Below are 17167 nucleotides of genomic sequence, written 5' to 3'. Positions count from 1 at the left end.
CTCCAGGACATGCTGAGCTGCTGCAGCTCTGATGGAGTGCTGCAGTTCCACTTGGCCCCTTGCTGCTCAGTAGAGTGACAGGACTAGCTGTCCACTGCAGACTCATTCTGAGTGCCTTTCTTCTATTGTAGAGAGCACTTACCAGATTATTAATAGACACAGTTAATATGTAAACTTTGAAATTCTCTTTTCTGTTACATGAAAGTTTTTAAAATTGTAAAAAGCTACCTAGAGGCTCCCCCACCCCCATGAACATTACATAAAGGGTCTACAACTTGGTTTCTTTTTTGTTGTGAGATAGGGTCCAGGCGAATGTCAGACGTGTGGTTCTCCTCTTGCCTCTTAAGTGCTGGGGTCCCCATGTGGGTTTGGCATATCTATTTAAGTCTCTAGTGGTTTTTGATAGGAAGAGTAGTCTCTATTAATAAAACATGTTCTGTCGTGTTTAGGTATTTAGCTTCTGGATTTGTGTGGGGGAAGGTTATACAAGTTTTCAGTTAATGCATTCCTCTTTCCATTTTTAATTTTAATTTTATTTATTTGGGTTTTTTGAGATAGGGCCTCTTTAAGTAACTTTGGCTGGCTTCAAATTTGCTATGTAGACCAACTTTGGCTGGCTTCAAATTTGCTATGTAGACCAACTTTGGCTGGCTTCAAATTTGCTATGTAGACCAGCTTAGCTTCAAATTGATAGAGATCCACCTGCCTCTGCCTCCCTAATGCTGAGATTAAAGGTGTGTGCCAACATGCAGTTTTTAATTTTAAAAAAAGATTATTTCTCTATATGGGTGTTTTACCTACCTGTATATCTGTGCAGCTTGTGTGTACAATACCCTCAGACAGAAGCACGAAAAAGGCATCAAATCCCCGGGGCTGAAATCTTAAGACAGCTGTCAGCCACTGTGTGGGTGCTGGGAATCAACCCAGGTCCTCTGAGAATGGCAGCCAGCATCCTTAACCACTAAGGCATCTCTACAGCCCCAACTTGGTTGCCATATTAAGGTTGGCACTTTTTTTTTTTAAGACCTAGCTTTACTATATAGCCCAGGTGAGGGATTATGTATGATGCCATAAGGATTAAAAATGCAGTCTAGAAAAGCTAATGTTCAACACTGAACTCACTCACCCCTTGCAGCAGCCCTGTGAGGCACGTGACACTATCATCCCATTTCACAGAGCTCAAGCCGTTTGTCTGGGGATAGATGGCACTGAGCAGGGCGGCATGAATGCTACCTTTGGGGCCTCTAAGGGTGCTGGTTCCTGTCTGTGGACTAGCTAAGGGAGAACTGTAGAAAGACGTGCTTGAGCTATGGTGGCTAGACTGCCCATGCACAGTACCTGTGAGAGAAACTTAGGAGGCTGGGCAATTAGATAACAAGTTCTGAAAAGGACTGTTCTGAATTAGAGTATAGAAGATGCAGGGACCCCTTTCAATGTCACCATTGTCAACTCTGTGCCATCGGGGTTGAGTAGCTGTAATTCATCTTAGTCCTTTGGTTGGTACATTGGCCGTAGCACCTGTCCAGGTTTGAGCCCAGTGTCCCCTCTCTGGAGTACAGTCCCCCTCAGTTAAGAACACTTTGTGCTGTAGATACTGTACACTAAGTGTGTACTGTTGCTGGCTTTATTCTGTTTGTATTTTCAGTTTTACTGAGCCCTGTTAATAGCCATAGTACCGAGGACAGCCCTGCTCAGGACTGTGTTCACCAGCTCATGTAGCTCACAGAGCAGCAGCATTCTTCCTGTACCAGATGCACTGGCTTGGGGCTTAGGCCTGGGCATGCTTATCTCTCTGAAGGTTGAACACAGAAACAGCTCTGTCCTTAGCCAGATAAACACTATTCAAATGGCCTTAATAACTGCAGTGCAAGTCTGTGGGGCTCCTTAACTCCACAAAGAACCACTTGCCCAAGCAGCACTGCCTGCCTTTCAGCCGGTCTCACACCCAGGCCCCTTTGTCTCTGCCTGTGCCATTGAGACTCTCACTTTGACCTTCCTTTCCTCTCCAGAAAGGACCTAAGTGTGAAGTACCCTGGAGACCTCCCTATCACCCTCCCGAATCTGCTGCGGTTCATTCTGCATCACTCAGACCCTGCCTCTGCCCCCCAGGACCTTGGCATCAGCCCTCCTACCCAAGAATGTGTGCAGAGCGAGGCAGCCCTGCAGCGTGGACACATCTCTCACGTGGAGGATGCAATGCAGAAGCTGAGATCTGAGATGAGCAGTCTCCGCCGTACACAGGAGCAGGTGGAGGGCCGGCTCTTCAGTGCCCGCAGGGATGGGCACCGCCTGCTGCGCCGTCAGCGGACCCTGGAGCAGCAGCACAGGCTCCTCCGGCGACACAGCCAGAAACTGCAGGCTCTGTATTTGAAGAAGGCTCGAGAGCTCCAAGAGCTGGCCAGGGCCTCCGAGGGCCCCCTCCCCGAGCGCACATGGCTCAAGGTCCTTGTGGCCACTATGGAGAGGGAGCTGGAGGGCCAAGGTGGGGCTCAGGAGCCAGCCCCTCTGCGAAAGGGTGCGACACAGTTGCCTGGTGACACCCCTCCGCCCTCCACCACCAGCCCCACTTTAGCTTCAGAGAACAGGACAGACTAACTTTTAAATGAGATGAAGGAACCAGAGGTGAAAACTGTACATTGGGAATATAGTTATGCAAATTTTATTGAAATTTATTGTAAATAAAGATTTTTCTCAGTGGTCTACAAAATGAACTTGAATGTCATTCAGCATTTATTGATCAGGAATGGCATCCCTTCCACTTATTGCACAAACTGCCAGCTTTGAGACACAACAGTAGCACAGTCCATTCGAACATATGTCTAGGAAAGTCAGTCCTTGTTTCAGTGGCTTAGCCTCCGAGTTCCTGCGAGCTCCCAGGTGAAAGGCTAGCTTCTTACTCATCAGAAGACCTGACCACAACAGTTTTACACTATTGGGAAAGAATCTGAAGAGAAGTCATAGCATTAACCATTGCAGTGTATGGCTCTGGTGCACACTTACAAAGGTAGCCAATGGAAACCCAGGACAAGGAAGACCTGCATGGTTGTTCGGTAGTTCTGTAGGTGTTCGTTCTCCGCCCTATGACCCCACCAGTGCCCCCAGTGCTGATGGACTCCCTCTGGATGGACTGACTCAAACTTGAAAGACCCCCCCTGGCAACGAGGTGATAGGAAGCTCCCCCAAAGTGTAACTGATAAAGAATGCGATTGATGTCTGTTTGAAAAACTAACTTCATCAGCATAGTACGAGCTGCGGCCTACATCTGACAGTGCAGTGATGAACCAGCTCAGATTTGGGTGTGGATCCAAGCTGGCCTTGGATCCATGGATGGCGGAGAAAAGGGTCAGCGGTATTTTTAGGCTGCTGGCTGCAAGACACAGAGGTAGAAAGGTGGATGTAGGGTAGGAATGAATGGGTCAAACCCCTCAGCCTCAGCCAACTCCAGGCAGGTCCTTTGATACCTTCTGTTCCCCTCCTAGACCTACTGAGTCACTGCTCCCAGGTCTAACACACATCCAAGTCAGCCTCAGCGGCCTCTGCCCATGGCTAGTCCATCCTTGACTACCTCTGTATAACCTCAGACTGTTTCTTAACATCTGCCTCCCCCAACCCCATAATGGTATACACTGCTAAAAAGAAGTATTCCTTCCCTACAGCTCCTCCCTTTGGTTCTAAGAAATGGGTTAGTTTCACATGCTTTTCAAAGCTGTCTGCAGACTAGCCTGAAGCTCTCTGCTGCCAGGGCTAGCTGGCCTCCTATTCATCACCAAGGGTGCCAGCAGAGTCAGCTTTAATCATAATGGTTTAGAATGCTTATTATGGTGATGGGATTAACATCTGAGCAAGCTTACAGACATAAGAAATATCCTGGTGACTGTTGTAAATGCTTATATGCACACTAGAAATGACCTTCTATGGCACATAGTGCCTTGAAAGCTGGGTCAGGGAACTCTGACTACAAAGCCCCAAGGATCAGAGTGAAACCCAATACCCACTGGAGAAGAAAGGAAGCTCACTTGTGAAAAGGTAGGGGGAAAGCCACCCCTACCCCCAGCCCCCATTCCAGTGCAGAAAATAGTAAATACAAAAACAAAACCTTGCCTCCTTGGGCCAACTGGGTTTCAGACTTCAAGTAGCCAGCACAGGTTCTGGTGTTTGCAGAGGACCAGAGCAGTTTCTGCAAAGCCTGTGCTGAAGGGGAGCAGTGGCCATGCTCAGAACCAAACGGCAAGAGGCTGCTCTGCTGCGCGGCCTGGTGACCCTCAGGACTCACGAGGTCTCATCCTTCACAGGCCTCCAAGCACGTACAACAGCTTCCTTGCAGTAACTCTGCCATCTACACACACTGCTATTTAACAAAGCTGAAGCTAAAGAAAGGGAGGGGTATGGTTTCCTCCATTACCCCAGCACCCCAGCATGTTAACCTTTCACCTCCTTTCCATGCACATAGATAAGACCACAGTGCACCCTGCCAAGGGCAACTGGGGCCTGACCAGTCGAAGATCCTCCATGGTCATACCTCAGCCCACGGTGAGTACAGTCGTTATCAAGCCAGTCCACGGGCTCCATCTGGTATTTTTTAAAACTCAGCAAAAAGGCTTAAGCACGTGCTTCTGGGCCTATTTACAGTTCACAGGTTGGTTAGTTCACGCATTACAGTAGTAGCTCCATCAAAAACAGGCTCAGCTAAAACATTCAAGTAACAAAAGCGCTAAGGGGCTGGGAGCCCCAGCAAGGCCAGGCCTGCCCACTGCCTGCAATGGACAGCCCACCAGGAGGCTGAGGGGGAAGAGCTGGGACCTGGAGTCAGTGCATGCGATAACGAAGCCCGAGGAGACCATGCCAGCAAGTGTCAACCCCTCTCACATAGCAACATGTCTGCTTCTGCCCTCTCAGTGCTTCTGGGCTGGCTGCAAACAGAACCGAGGCCTTCGCAGCTCAGCTCAGCCATGCACTTCGGGGCTGTTGGCGGTCATCAACTTGGCCTTTCTTTCCACACACGGCCCCTTGGCAGAGTACTGCACCAGTAGAAAGGGCTCCTTTGTCTCGCCATCACCCACGATGCTCTCCTCATCCTCTGACTGACTGATGCGCTGCAGCCGCAGGTAGCACCAGCAGCCCAGGATCAAGGCCCCCAGGGCAGCTATGGCGATGAGGATGACAATGACTGTGACCACCCCAGTCGTGGGGCTGTGGTCCATAATAGACATGGTCAGTGCTTGGAGGGGCTTCTTTGGTGGAAAGCTCTTGGTGTGCCTGGCTCAACGAGGCTGGAATTCGGGCTGCACAGGACAGTCCTGAAAGACAAAGCCAGGAGAGACTATACAAGGGGCTCTGTAGGGGACTCAGGTGCCCAGTCGGCCCTTGCTGGGGTCTGTTTTTAAGTTCTTAAGCTCAACCAGTCCTGCCCTCAACCCAGTGACAACCATGGGATTGGCTATCCACTGTGTCTGCCCAGATGCTCACCCAGCTCCTTCTGATGCCCAGGTGCTTCCGCCGTGAGTAAGCCCCTCTAATGGAAGGGGAAACAGGTGCCATGGTAGTTGAGGCAGAGACTGCAAGAGAACTGGCCACTAATCTGGTTCTATTGAAGGTATACATTGTTTTGTTTGTCTTTGAGACAGTAGCTCTCTCTGTATCCCAGACTACCCCAAACTCATGATTCTCTAGCCTTAGCCTTCTGAGATGTTGCATGAGCTACCAGTGTGTATCCAGTACTGGTCCAGGAGGCTACAGAGGAAGGATCTAGAAGCAGACAAACAGCATCAGCTCCTGTGGGACAATCAGGTAACACAGAGCATCTCAACCTTCAAGGTCTCCAGGGTCTGAACTTCTAGAACCCAGGGGAAAAGTCACAACAGCAGACAGAGTTGCCCTAGGTAGCCATAGCTTGTCTGCGAAGACCCCAGTTTTCAAGAAGCCTACGGATGTAGGGCAGACAAGCAGGTCCTGGAAGACATAGGTACTAGGGAAGCTTCAGGGAAGGCAGGAGGGGTAGAGGAGCTAGCTCCTTCTGTATATAGCTTACCATCTAGTATAGAAGCCAAATTACCAAGAAGTCAACATTCTCAAATGTCAGTCCAGGTATGATCACATCAGGAGCACAAGGGGCTAGGTGCTGCGATGCTAGCTGGCAGAGCAGGTGAGCTGCAAGGATGCCACACTGGCAGGGAAGAGCACTCACCACAGGGGAACAGTGTTGCTAGGCCTCTGAGGGAGGAGGGAGAGTTCGGTGCATCACCCTGCTAGAGTGGCAACAGGGCGTTAGTGCCAGCTGGGCTCAGGCATGCCGAGGGGGTGAGGCCACATGGAAAACTGAGCTGTTCCCAGTTCCTCCATCACAGACAACTCCAGGTCAATGTCCCAGTCCTCATCCTTAGCCAAGGTTGAGAGTGGTAAAGGAGAGGTAGAGGGCTGTGAGATGCACACAAGGCCCTGAGAACCTGGACTCCAGCCTTCCTCTTAAATGGTACCCCAGAGCCCAGCCAGCCACAGCCCCAAGGAGTCAGGCAGGGCTTTGCTACTGTGGCGTCCCAGGTGCTGAAGCCAGCAGCAGGCTGATCCAGTCTCTTACAGCTTCCCACTCCCCCCCTCTCCCCCCGAGACAGGGTTTCTCTGTGTAGCCCTGGCTGTCCTGGAACGGCTGGCCTCGAACTCAGAAATCCACCTGCCTCTGCCTCCCAAGTGCTGGGATTACAGGCGTGCGCCACCACCGCCCAGCAGCCTTCCACTTTCTTACTGTTGTCTGTCAGTAGTGGACACCAGAGAAGTGAGAGGAATACAGCGGCAAGACTTTGGAGATTTACGGCTTCCTCAGTGTAGGTTGTGCCTGGCCTGTGCAGGACATGCCTATGGGGTCTTCATTCCTCTCACAGGCAGCCAAGCAATGTTCCAGAATGCCTCGTGACCAAGGAATACCATCCTCATCACCTGTGCAGGTGTGCAGGGAAGCCCCAGGCAGGAGGGCAGCATCTTCTGCTTCTCCAGCTTCAGTCTCTAGGGTCTGAGCTGCCTGGGGCCCTCTCAGCTGGCTCCCCGTCCACTCTTGCAATGAACACACAGAATGTGCCCCAGTGCTTCCCCGTCCACGCTCAGTCCTCTCCAACCATGTGCCTTTCTCTATCCTTCTGGGCCCAGACCTTTGACCCCATCGTTCCTTCTGCCCGGTGCTCCATTCCCTGATCTTTGATCACTAGGTCTCAGGTGTGCAACCGTGCACCTGGCCATACTTGGCAGGCAGTGTCCAGAGATTCTACTCCGTACCCTTCAAGGTATAGGACAGTTCCCAAAACCTTAATGCAGAATAGCCTGGCCCAAAGGCACCCATGTGGAGGTGGAGGAGGAAACTCTGACCTAGTTCACAGCAGCTCCAGGAAGGAAGCCTCTCCCAAGCAGAAGACCAGGGAGCTTCCTCCCTGGCTTGGCTGCCTGGCCTCTGGCTTTCCCCCATTCCCAGAGCTGCGTGTCCCAAGAGAGCTCTGCTAGCTCCATCAGTTTCCACAAGCCTGCACAGCCACACCATACAGGACACCCTCTCAGCCTCCACCTGCACATCCTCCTGGGGTCTGGACCGGAACGCAAGGCAGTAGCAATTCAGAAAGGGAAGTTTGTGTTTAGGGTCTGGGGTGGTTCCGGGATAGGAAGTGGAAAAATCAAACAATGGCACCATGACCTGAGGGAAACAGATGTCCCGTGACTAATGAAGAAACTAAGGCACAGACAGCTCATGCCCAGAGGGAGCCCGGGAGAAGAGGCATGACCTCAAACTCCTGCCCACTATGCCCACCCCAGGCTTGGGGGTGGCCAGAGCCAGGTATACACCTCTCACCTCTAAGTGCAATCAATGACTTGTGACCCAGTCAGTCATGCCTGCCCTGTGGCCTCCACATATCCCTAATGGGCTTCTTGTTTCTTTTTTCATTTAGCAAACATTTCTTGAGAAGTGATCTAAAAACAGTCTGATTCCTGGCCAGAGATGGTGGCTTCAGAAGGGAGATCTCCTGAGGCAGCCTCAGCATCCCCTGCGGGCCTGATTACCACCCATACGTCATGAGCTGCCCTGTGGTTGCCTCCGTCCTTAGTACTGACCTAGGCACTTTCTGAGCCTCGGAGCTGCTTCCAGGACTCCAGATGCTGCCTCTTCCCACCCTGGCCAGCACCTACATCCCTACATGCACCCATCTTTCCTAAGGCCCTCAGCTCTCTGCAGTTCTAGTTCACAGAGTATTACCCTGGCTGTCATTTCCTGACCTGTGTGTGACCTCCAGAGAGTCTAAGAAAAGGTCACCGTCCCTCAAGTTCACAGCTATGCTCTACCAAACATAGGTACTCAATAAAGACTGAGTATTCCAAGCCCAGGCATGTGATGATGAGCTAAAACAGAGCTGGCTCTCATGGGGTCAATCATAGGACCTATTCCCGAGCCAGCTTCCTAAGTCCAGACTTCCCCCAGATGCCTAAGCACAGGTCCCCAGGGCTGCTAGGATGTAACCCAAGTTCAGGGCAGGGACAAGGCGTGGGGTAGAGGCCCTAGCAGAACAGCTAATTCAGTGGTTCTCAACCTTCCTAATGCTGCAACCCTTTAATACAGTTCCTCATGTTGTGGTGACCCAACCATAACATTATTTTCCTTGCTACTTTGTAACTGTAATTTTGCTACTGTTATGAATCACAACATAAATATCTGTGTTTCCAATGGTCTTAAGTGACCACATATGAAAGTTTTGTTCTGCTCTAAGAGGTTGTAACCCAAAGGTTGAAAACCAAGGTAACTCTTCATGCTTGGGGCAAGGAAGGTGGCAACAGAGAAGCAGAATCCAGAGGATACTGGGATGCCCTGCATCTGACTTGTATAACCCTCTGCATACCACTGACCACCCCACTTCATCCACCAAGGCCCACGGGTCAGGCATAAATCTCCTAACCCAGCTGAGGGAAGTAAGTCCCAGGACCACATCAGAGCTATGCCACCACGTCCACCATACCTCCTTACTACTTGCCCATTCTGCTTATGAGGAAACTGAGGCACAGGGTCAGTTAGAGCACAGGCCATCCCATGTCCCTTGTTTGGAAGCAGCTGCAGCAACAACTTTCGGGTGAGCACTTGTCAATATGGGTCTGGGCACTCCAAAGCCAGACCAGTCTGCAATGGCTGAGAATTGTTGGGCCTGGTTTATCAAGGACACACAGTGTGATCTCTGGGCATCAGTCTCCTAAGATTCACACTCTCCTTTGGGTATTCCTCAGAAAGGCGTCTGTTACCCCTACCTCTTCATGGGATCCCAAAACTAACCCTTCACCCCACCCAGAAGGCAACAAGGCAGTCCAAGTCCCCTCTCTTAGCCCACAGCACCCTGTTCTTGGTGTCCTTCCTTTTCCTCTGTAAACTCTGTACCTCAAGGCACCCATGTCACAAATAGCCTCTTCTCTGGGGACATCCTCTGCCTGCTCCTCACTTTTGAGCAGTGCAGTTGTACTCAGCCGGGCACCATTCTGTCACCTCACCCCACCCCACCCCACCCCACCCGAGGCGTCCACCTCCCAGGGCCTCCAAGGCAGTCAGAAACGCTGGCAGGGCCAGCTAACACCCAGGAGCTTTATGCACTGCTCCAGCCTCCAGCAAAGCCACCTTCCAAGTGTCCTCTTCAGGGGACACCAGGCCAGAAGTATTTCCTGCCCCGGTTCTGCTTGGTCAAACCCCAAAGGCACCATCACCGAGGGCTTCTGTCATCCAAGAGTTTAGATGAAGAACCAACAGCAACAGGGAAGGAAAGGGGACATTTAGCGTGGCCGTGCCCATTGTCCCCTCCCCTCCCCTTACCCCTCTAGAAGAGAAATCTGCTCCAGATGCCACACTGCGCCCAGTTCTTACACCAGGAAAGGACACTAAGACTGAGAAGTCTGGGGACTGCCAGAGGTCATAGTCCAAGCCCGAGTCCTGGCCCTGCTCGTCAGGGTCCCATCTGGCCACACAACTCTGGTAGTGATAGAATAGTAGATGCCGGAAAAGTTCCTTGGTGACACACTTTTAAGCTCAACATCTCATGTGGATCTCTCCAAAATTTCTGCCTCAAAACAATCCTAGAGTTGAGTGAGAAATATTCTGTAGCTTAGAGAAGTTAACTCGTTGCCCAAGGTCACACAGTTTAGAAAGTGGAGGTGCAGATATCCAGGCAGCCCCGATCCTAAATAACCGATTTCAAACCTGATTCTAAAACGTCATATATCTGACCTGTCTCCTCTCCTTAGAAGCTGAGCACAATGAGTTGGTGTTTGACCCCTCCTTAGGAGCTAGTCTAGGTGACCTGGGCAGAGAGGACTAGACACTAATGACAGACGCCCCAGCAGCTCCCGCGTGCAGAGCGCGGGCGGTGTGCAGGCGCGGTGCCAGGCGACGCCGCGTCTCTCCACTCTACCGAAGGAGCAAGGCGAGGCGCTAGGGAAGTAGGGGCCTGTGCAGGGGGCGACAGCTGCGGAGGAAGCGACAGCTGAAGACAAATTAAGTCCGCCTGACCCTGGTTGGGTGTTTTTTGTTTTTTTTTTGGGGGGGGCATCCTGGAGACCCAGTCAAGCTCACACCGCGCAATCACTGCCGACCCGACCTGGAACTAAACGCTGCGGCGGCTCAGCCTCAGTCTCCCCACCAATGAGACGAGCGCCAGATTTTCCCTGGGCCCCCGTTCCCCTCGATCCCATCTTGACCACGCTGGGGCGCTGCCAGGAACCCCGTCTATGCGGAGTGAGTGTTCCGAGCAGCCCGGAGGATCCGCGCAGGACGTAGAACCGTGGTTCACAGAGAGGGGCAGATGCCCAGCCAAGCAGCCTCCGCCCCCGGCCACCTCCTTTGTCCCAATCGCGCGGCGGAGGACAAAGAGCCCCCGCCCGCGCGCGGCATCCGCCGCGCTGCCCCGCCAGCGCCGCACCCCGATCCATCCGGCGCGTCCCTTCCCCCTACCCGCCTGCTCTGCCCATCCCTGCTCACCATGTCGTGGCCTGCAGTCCGGTGCAATCAGCCAGCAGCAGACCCGCCGCCCGGCTTCGCCCGACCGCGGTCGGGCCGCGGAGCCCTCGCCAGACCCTAGAGCCCGACCAGCAGGGGGCGAGGCGCTTAGGCTCCGCCCTAGTTGGGGGCGGGGCGCTCTGGTGAGGCCAACTAGAGATCGCTCTAGGACGGCGGGGCGGGGCGGGGCGGGGCAGGATGGGTGGAGTCACGTGCGCTCGGGGGCCCGGAGGTGCATAGTGAGCAGAGGGGGTGTAAGCAAGGGGGTGGGTAGTATTCCGCGGCTGGCGGCTCCTAGAGCTACGGCAGAGAGGGCGGGAGACCGGGCTTCCTTGAGCGCTTATTGGGTGCCGGCGGTACTGGGCCTGCGCCTGGCGTCCTCTTTCTTGAGGGTCGCCCCATCCCAACGACAGAGGGGAAACTGAGGTGCCCAGCAGGTAAGAGGTACATCTCCCGGAGGTTACAAGCACCGGCAGAGATGAATGATTCTGCTTTGGAAGGGAGCTAGCCGTTTTCATTTTCTTTCTTCCTTATCTTTCTTCCTTACCTTTCTTCCTTTCATTTCCTTTCATTTCATTGCTTTCTTTCTTTCTTTTAATTCCATCTTCATCCTTCCATCCACCCACCCATCTGCACTGATCATGTATCTTGCTGCACCCTTGGGCCACGAGCCAGACAAACCAGGTCCCTATCCCCAGGGTTGCGGACTCGAGGGTATATAATTTTAACATAACCTCTTAGTTAAGCCTTCACCAAGTGCAGTACTCTGTTCAGTCCACTCAACACATCAAAAGAAGGCCTAATAAAAATATATCCTCCCATTTGACATGAGGAACTCAACACTCCAGAGGATTTAAATACTTCTCCAGGATGTGCTCTCCTGGAGGTAGGATTTGAAGCCAGACACAACTGGCTAGGAACACAGAGGAGCTAATTGGTGTACTGACTGCCCCCCAAAAGAGCCTAGCAAGAGGGCAGGACACCCCATGATAGCCACCTGAACTCCAAAGAGTTTTAAGACCACTAAGGACCAAGGTACTCGGGAAGTCAGGAAGGGATAACTTCGTTGGGGCAGGTAAGACTGGGATATACCCCTAGGAGCTGGGAGCTGGGGACTGCTAACTTCCTTTAGGTCCTGCACACAAGCTGAGGTGTGAGAACCCCCTCACTTCACCTCAGCTCTGCCCAGTCAGTGGACTCTCATGTCCGATGGGAAATGATGTTTTCTAAGGGCATCTCATTAGCTTTTGGTCTCTGTTTCAGAACTAAGACTGAGCCATTCACTGATGAGTCTACAGAAGAGTCAGTACACAGTAGGCTCTTTATAAGATATAATGAATAAACAGTAAGATGGCAAGGCTGTCTCTGCTGCTGAAGGACCAGGCTGAGGACGTGAGCTGGGTTTGGTGTAGAGAGGCAGAAGGAAGCAAGGCTCTGGACTAGCTGATGGCTCTGAACAGCTCCTGTTCTCAGACCCGCCCATCACTGCCCAGAGCTCCTGGTCTCAGACCCGCCCATCACTGGCCAGAGCTCCTGTTCTCAGACCCGCCCATCACTGCCCAGAGCTCCTGTTCTCAGACCCGCCCATCACTGTGCTCACAGCTCCTGCCCCATGAGCCCCCTGAACCACGGCTGGCAGTGTGCAGGCTGGAAGGAAACAGATTCTTCCCCCAAGCCAGTCCAGTGGCTGTGGTTTTGGCCTCAGGTGGCCAAGAGCTCACTAGTGGTCTAGGCTTGGAAGAGGTAGGTTCAAAACTCCAGAGCTGGGACTGGCAGGGACATATATGACTGAGGGGAGGATGTGGCAAGAGGTGAACAGCATACCACAGAAATGAGTTGGTCCCCACTATTTCAAATCTAGCCTTGCCTACTGGTGGACTAACCTAACCTCTGTGACTCACTTTTCCTCATCTGAAACATGGGTTCACCAGCAAACAGACCTCATAGAATTGGGAACCCATCAAGTAATGGGCACAGGGGAAGGACTGCTGCCCGCGCACCGCTTACCTTACTAACAGGGGTAGGTTTAGAGAAGACTCAGACCACCACCTTTGGATTTGCGGCCAGTGACTTCACCTCTCTGAGGCTCAGCTTTCTCAGCTTCATGGTGTGTGTGTGTGGGGGGGGGTCTCATGTTTCCCACTGCTGGAGACAAGAAAGGCAGTGACTAGCAGGAGCCCAGATGGCTCTGTTACCTCACTGGTGGTAACAATAATAGACAGGAAATTTCAGAAGTGGCAGGCTAGTAGAGCGCTCACTTGCCTAGCATGCGAGAGGATCAGGTTTCATCCCCAGGACCACATAAAGAGAACACAGCAGTACACGCCTGCAGTCCCCGTATTTGGGAGGTAGAGGCAGAAGAATCAGGAACTCAAGGGTCTTCCTTAGCTACATGTTCAGTTTGAAGCCAGCCTGGGCTGTGTGAGGCCCTGCCTAGCGTTTATCATGACTTTGTTACTAAGCACTGCATACTCCCAAGCTCAGCCTCTATTGGACAGATGGGGACACTAGGGTAAGAACAGGGCCATGCCAAAGTCACCTGAGAGAGTGTCACAATGCAATAGTTGCTTTGAACCCGAGATTCTATTTTGTTTTTGTTGTTTTATTTCTTTTTGGCTTTTTGAAACAGGGTCTCTCAGTGTAGCCCTGGCTGATCTGAAACTCACTCTGTAGACCAGGCTGGCCTCGAACTCACAGAGATCTGCCTGCCTCTGCCTCCTGGGTGTTGGAACTAAAGACATGAGCCACCACCGCCTGGCTGAGATTCTGCTTTTCTTATGAGCTCCCAGGAGGGTTGATAATGTGGGAAACACATTTTGTGCAGTCAGGGGGAAAGGCAGCTACTGAAGGTGGCAGAGGCTGCAGGTGTCTTGCTTGCGGTTGAGCCACAGGGGCAGCTGGGAGCCTGCACTTGTAGCCAGGAGCCTGCTTTACCCCGGCCCTTACTTTCTCTCCCTGACAAGCAGGCAGGGTGTCTCACTCCCCTCTGCCCACCCATTTCCTCTCTCTGAGCCCCTTCTTTCTCCGCGGTGACATCTGGCCCAGGGCCTCCCAATGGGACTGGCTGGAGGTTCTCAGATTTTCATTAACAAGAAAGATAAGTAAGGGCTACTGGGGCCCAGCTGGGCCTGCTGTGGGCCAGCCTGGCCCTGTGCCCACTTCCCCAGAATGCCAGAGGCACTGGGACAAGATGTGGCTTGCTGGGGTTGGGCCTAGAGAGGCCTTGGAGGAGAGGCCCTGCAGCAGGGCCTTCCTGCACAGCCAGCAATTAGGAGGCTGAGCAGTCAGCTGCTTCCCAGGAACTCCCAGGAGAAGCTTAGGCCTAAAAACAAAGTGAAACTTAGTTGCCTACAGGGAGTTTCCTGGCCAGGGAGAGGAGAACCGCCGGTGAATTCTACGGAATGAGGCTAGGTGAAACACACAGAATTTCCCCTTCTTCTCCAGAGAGCACAGGCCTCACTGGCTGCTGAAGAGCCAGCTTCACTGGTTTCTCTGTGGTAGGTTCTGCCCCTTACAGGCAGAGAGAATGCGTGCTGGCCAGTCCTGGGCAGCTGACGCTCCTGAACTCCAGGTTGTTTTCTAAGCATTTATGCCTCAGTTCCTTTTGTCTTATGAGTCAGATGTTGCTTTCTCATTTTTGATAGTAACACACTGTTCCTTTTTAAGGGGTCTATTTAAGGGAAAATCACTGGATGTTAAAATGTGTCAGTTACTTTTCTGCTTGCTCAAGTGCTGAGATGACAGGCTTGTAGGACAGGACCCAGTTTCTGTGGAGGAGACATGGCATGAGTGGAAGCAGAATTCTGTGCATGTTAGGCAGGCCCCTGCTGACCGGCTGTGTTGCTGACACAGTCAGCCTTTGCCCTGCGTTTGTCCTCCACAGCCCAGGCGCATAACTGGGTGACGGGAGAAAGGCAGCTTGCTTAGCAGCCTAGTGCACATCTACTGTCTGTCAGGAGACTCGAGGCCAGGAGGATTGAGAATTTTGGACTATCCTGAGCTATGTAATAAGACTTTGTCAAAAGGAAAAGAGGAGGGAAGAACAGAAGGAAGGAGGGAAGGGAAGGAAAGAAGGTTTGGGAAAGAAAGAAAGGGAAGAAGATTTGCTTATCCTTGGACAATTGTCCGGTCACAGTGGAGATGGATCCCTGGGTGTCGTGGATGGCTGTCCTCCAAGCACAACAGACGTTGCCATCTTTATCAGAGCAGTTGCTACTATCTACAAGAGATCTTCAAGAAGTGGCCTATGACCTTTTACAGATGGAAGGAATGGGAAGAGTCATCTGAGATCCCAGCCACTCTGTCCCGCTCCTCTGTTCCAGGAGTAAGCACCTCTGCCCCAGCTATTCCTGATCTTCTAGAGGATAGAGAGGTTCTCGATCTGTGTGGGTGGTGACTCCTTTGGGGTGGGGTCGAATGACCCTTTCACAGGGGTCACCTACGACCATCCTGCCTATCAGATATTTACATTATGAATCACAACAGTAGCAAAATTTACAGTTATGAAGTAGCAAGGAAAATAATTTTACGGTTGCGCATCACCACAGTATGAGGAACTGTACTAAAGGGCTGCACATTGGGAAGGCTGAGAACCACTGCTCTGGTATGCAGAGAAGATGGAAGGTTGTCTGAAAGGAGATCCCAGCTGGACAGCCACAGGAAAGCCAGCATCTGTGCTGGCCTGAGACTTCTGCAATGAGAGATGGAGAGCGCCAGCGCCCCTGTAAGCCAGCCCTCGGCCATGCTTCCATCAGAAAACTGAATAAACTCACTGGTTTACCAAGCTAGACGTGAATGGAGTCGTTTTTCCAGCTGTTCTGTGCCCCATTTGAAGCAAGTAGACATTTGCTCACAGTTCCCCAGGAAAAGCTCACACGGGCGCGGCACTCAGTCTTCCACAGCGGCCACGCATCAGGCTGGGCTCTGCTGTGAGATCAGGCAGAAACTGTTCCCAAACCCGTCTCAGGACTTTGATCTGCAGCTGAGCCTAGCTCTGAACATCCTGTTCTCTGAATCCAACCCCGGGGGCTTCCAGGAGGGAGCGGCTAGTGAGGCAGGATGGGGCCAAACTGGTGGACCCCGGAAGACGCACCCACAAAAGACCAGGAGCTGCATAAGAGTCTAACATTAACATTCACCAGCTGTGCAGGCTTAGGACTTCCTCACGCAGTCTCCATGCTGGAATTTCCTTATCTATAAGATGTAGATGCCTTAGCAAGCTAAGAGCTTTAGATATACTGTATTCATGAACCTGGAACAGCTGTGTTGGACTTGGCCATGGGAGTTTTACACACAGTTGCTTTTTTTTGTTTGTTTTTGAGACATGATCTTATGTAGCCAAGGCTGGCCTTGTACTTGTAATCTTCCTTCCTCTATCCACAGAGTGTTTTGATTCTAGGCATGTGCCAACATTTCTGCCACATGCTCTTACATCTTCCAAGATGGCTCATGCATTGAGCTAGGTGCCTCAGATCTTTGCTGTGAGCAACTTCCTTAGGGCTGCCTTAGTGACTTTGGCTTGACTACAGTGGCCAGCTTCCTCATAGGCAATTCCCCACAGAACTCTGGAATGCCTTTCATGACCTCGCTGTCTCCTTAGTCTCTTCCTTAGCAGTGAGGCACCAACCCACACTGGCAAAGGAAGCTCTTCCCCCTTTCTTTCTGGTATGTGTATGTGGTCTTCATGCACGTACTTTGTGTGTGTGTGTGTGTGGTGGTGTGCAGGTATGTTCTTGTGTGTCATGAGTTCACACACATTCTCATGTATGTTGGCCTGTACATGCATGCTCTTGTGTGCGCATGTCCATATGCTTGCTGTGTGTACACATGCAAATGGAGGCCTGAGGCTGATGTCAAGCGTCCCCTCCGTTGTGCTCCACTTTATTGAGGTAGAGTCTCTCACAGTTCACACCACCTGGAGGTGCAGGCCTCTGTCCCATACCTGCTCAGCATGATCTTTAACCACAACAGGGTCTCTTTGTGTATCCCTGACCAGCTTGCAACTCCCTATATAGATAGACCAGGATGGCCTCAAACTGAGAGAGCTTCTGCCTCTTCCTCCTGTGTTTTAGGATTAAATAGATAAATAATACATATGGTGGGTATTAGTAGGGTAAGGGGAGCTTCTGAAATATTCTAAAAATTATGTTAGAGCATTGAGAAACAATT

The 17167-nt window shown here is 51.9% G+C and overlaps 2 protein-coding genes and 1 long non-coding RNA gene across 7 annotated transcripts in view; 2 read left to right on the top strand and 1 right to left on the bottom strand.

Annotated features, from left to right (window-relative positions):
- Window positions 1-2711, top strand: part of Txndc11 (thioredoxin domain containing 11) — a 61354-nt gene extending 58643 nt beyond the window's left edge. For 3 of the 4 annotated variants that reach the window (XM_052196215.1, XM_052196217.1, XM_052196218.1), the window contains one exon: window positions 2010-2711. In XM_052196215.1, coding sequence (XP_052052175.1) covers window positions 2010-2595 — 586 coding nt within the window. In that variant the 3' untranslated portion in view covers window positions 2596-2711. The remainder of the gene's footprint in view (window positions 1-2009) is intronic. The other variant, XM_052196216.1, reaches the window with a different exon arrangement.
- Snn (stannin) lies at window positions 2644-11096 on the bottom strand. The gene is made up of 2 exons (XM_052196219.1): window positions 10982-11096; window positions 2644-5297 (listed from the first exon to the last, which is right to left on the bottom strand). Exon 2 carries the CDS (start codon window positions 5208-5210, stop codon window positions 4944-4946), a length of 267 nt encoding a protein of 88 aa, XP_052052179.1. The 5' UTR covers window positions 5211-5297; window positions 10982-11096; the 3' UTR covers window positions 2644-4943.
- A 172-nt stretch (window positions 11097-11268) lies between these two features.
- Window positions 11269-15782, top strand: LOC127694582 (uncharacterized). Of its 2 annotated transcripts, none has more exons than XR_007979826.1 (2): window positions 11269-11436; window positions 15135-15782. It is a non-coding gene; the product is annotated as an uncharacterized LOC127694582 (long non-coding RNA). The 2 variants fall into 2 exon arrangements; XR_007979827.1 differs by having other exon boundaries at window positions 12263-15782.
- The last annotated feature ends 1385 nt before the right edge of the window (window positions 15783-17167 follow it).

The sequence above is a fragment of the Apodemus sylvaticus genome, chromosome 10 (genome assembly GCF_947179515.1).
Source record: "Apodemus sylvaticus chromosome 10, mApoSyl1.1, whole genome shotgun sequence".
In the NCBI taxonomy this organism is placed as follows: domain Eukaryota; kingdom Metazoa; phylum Chordata; class Mammalia; order Rodentia; family Muridae; genus Apodemus; species Apodemus sylvaticus.
Note: the sequence above shows the minus strand (reverse complement) of the source record. Positions and strands in the feature narration are given on the sequence as shown.

What these genes read in the sequence shown, in the direction of transcription:
- Snn (XM_052196219.1), bottom strand. Translation starts at nt 5,210, where the DNA reads ATGTCTATTATGGACCACAGCCCCACGACTGGGGTGGTCACAGTCATT.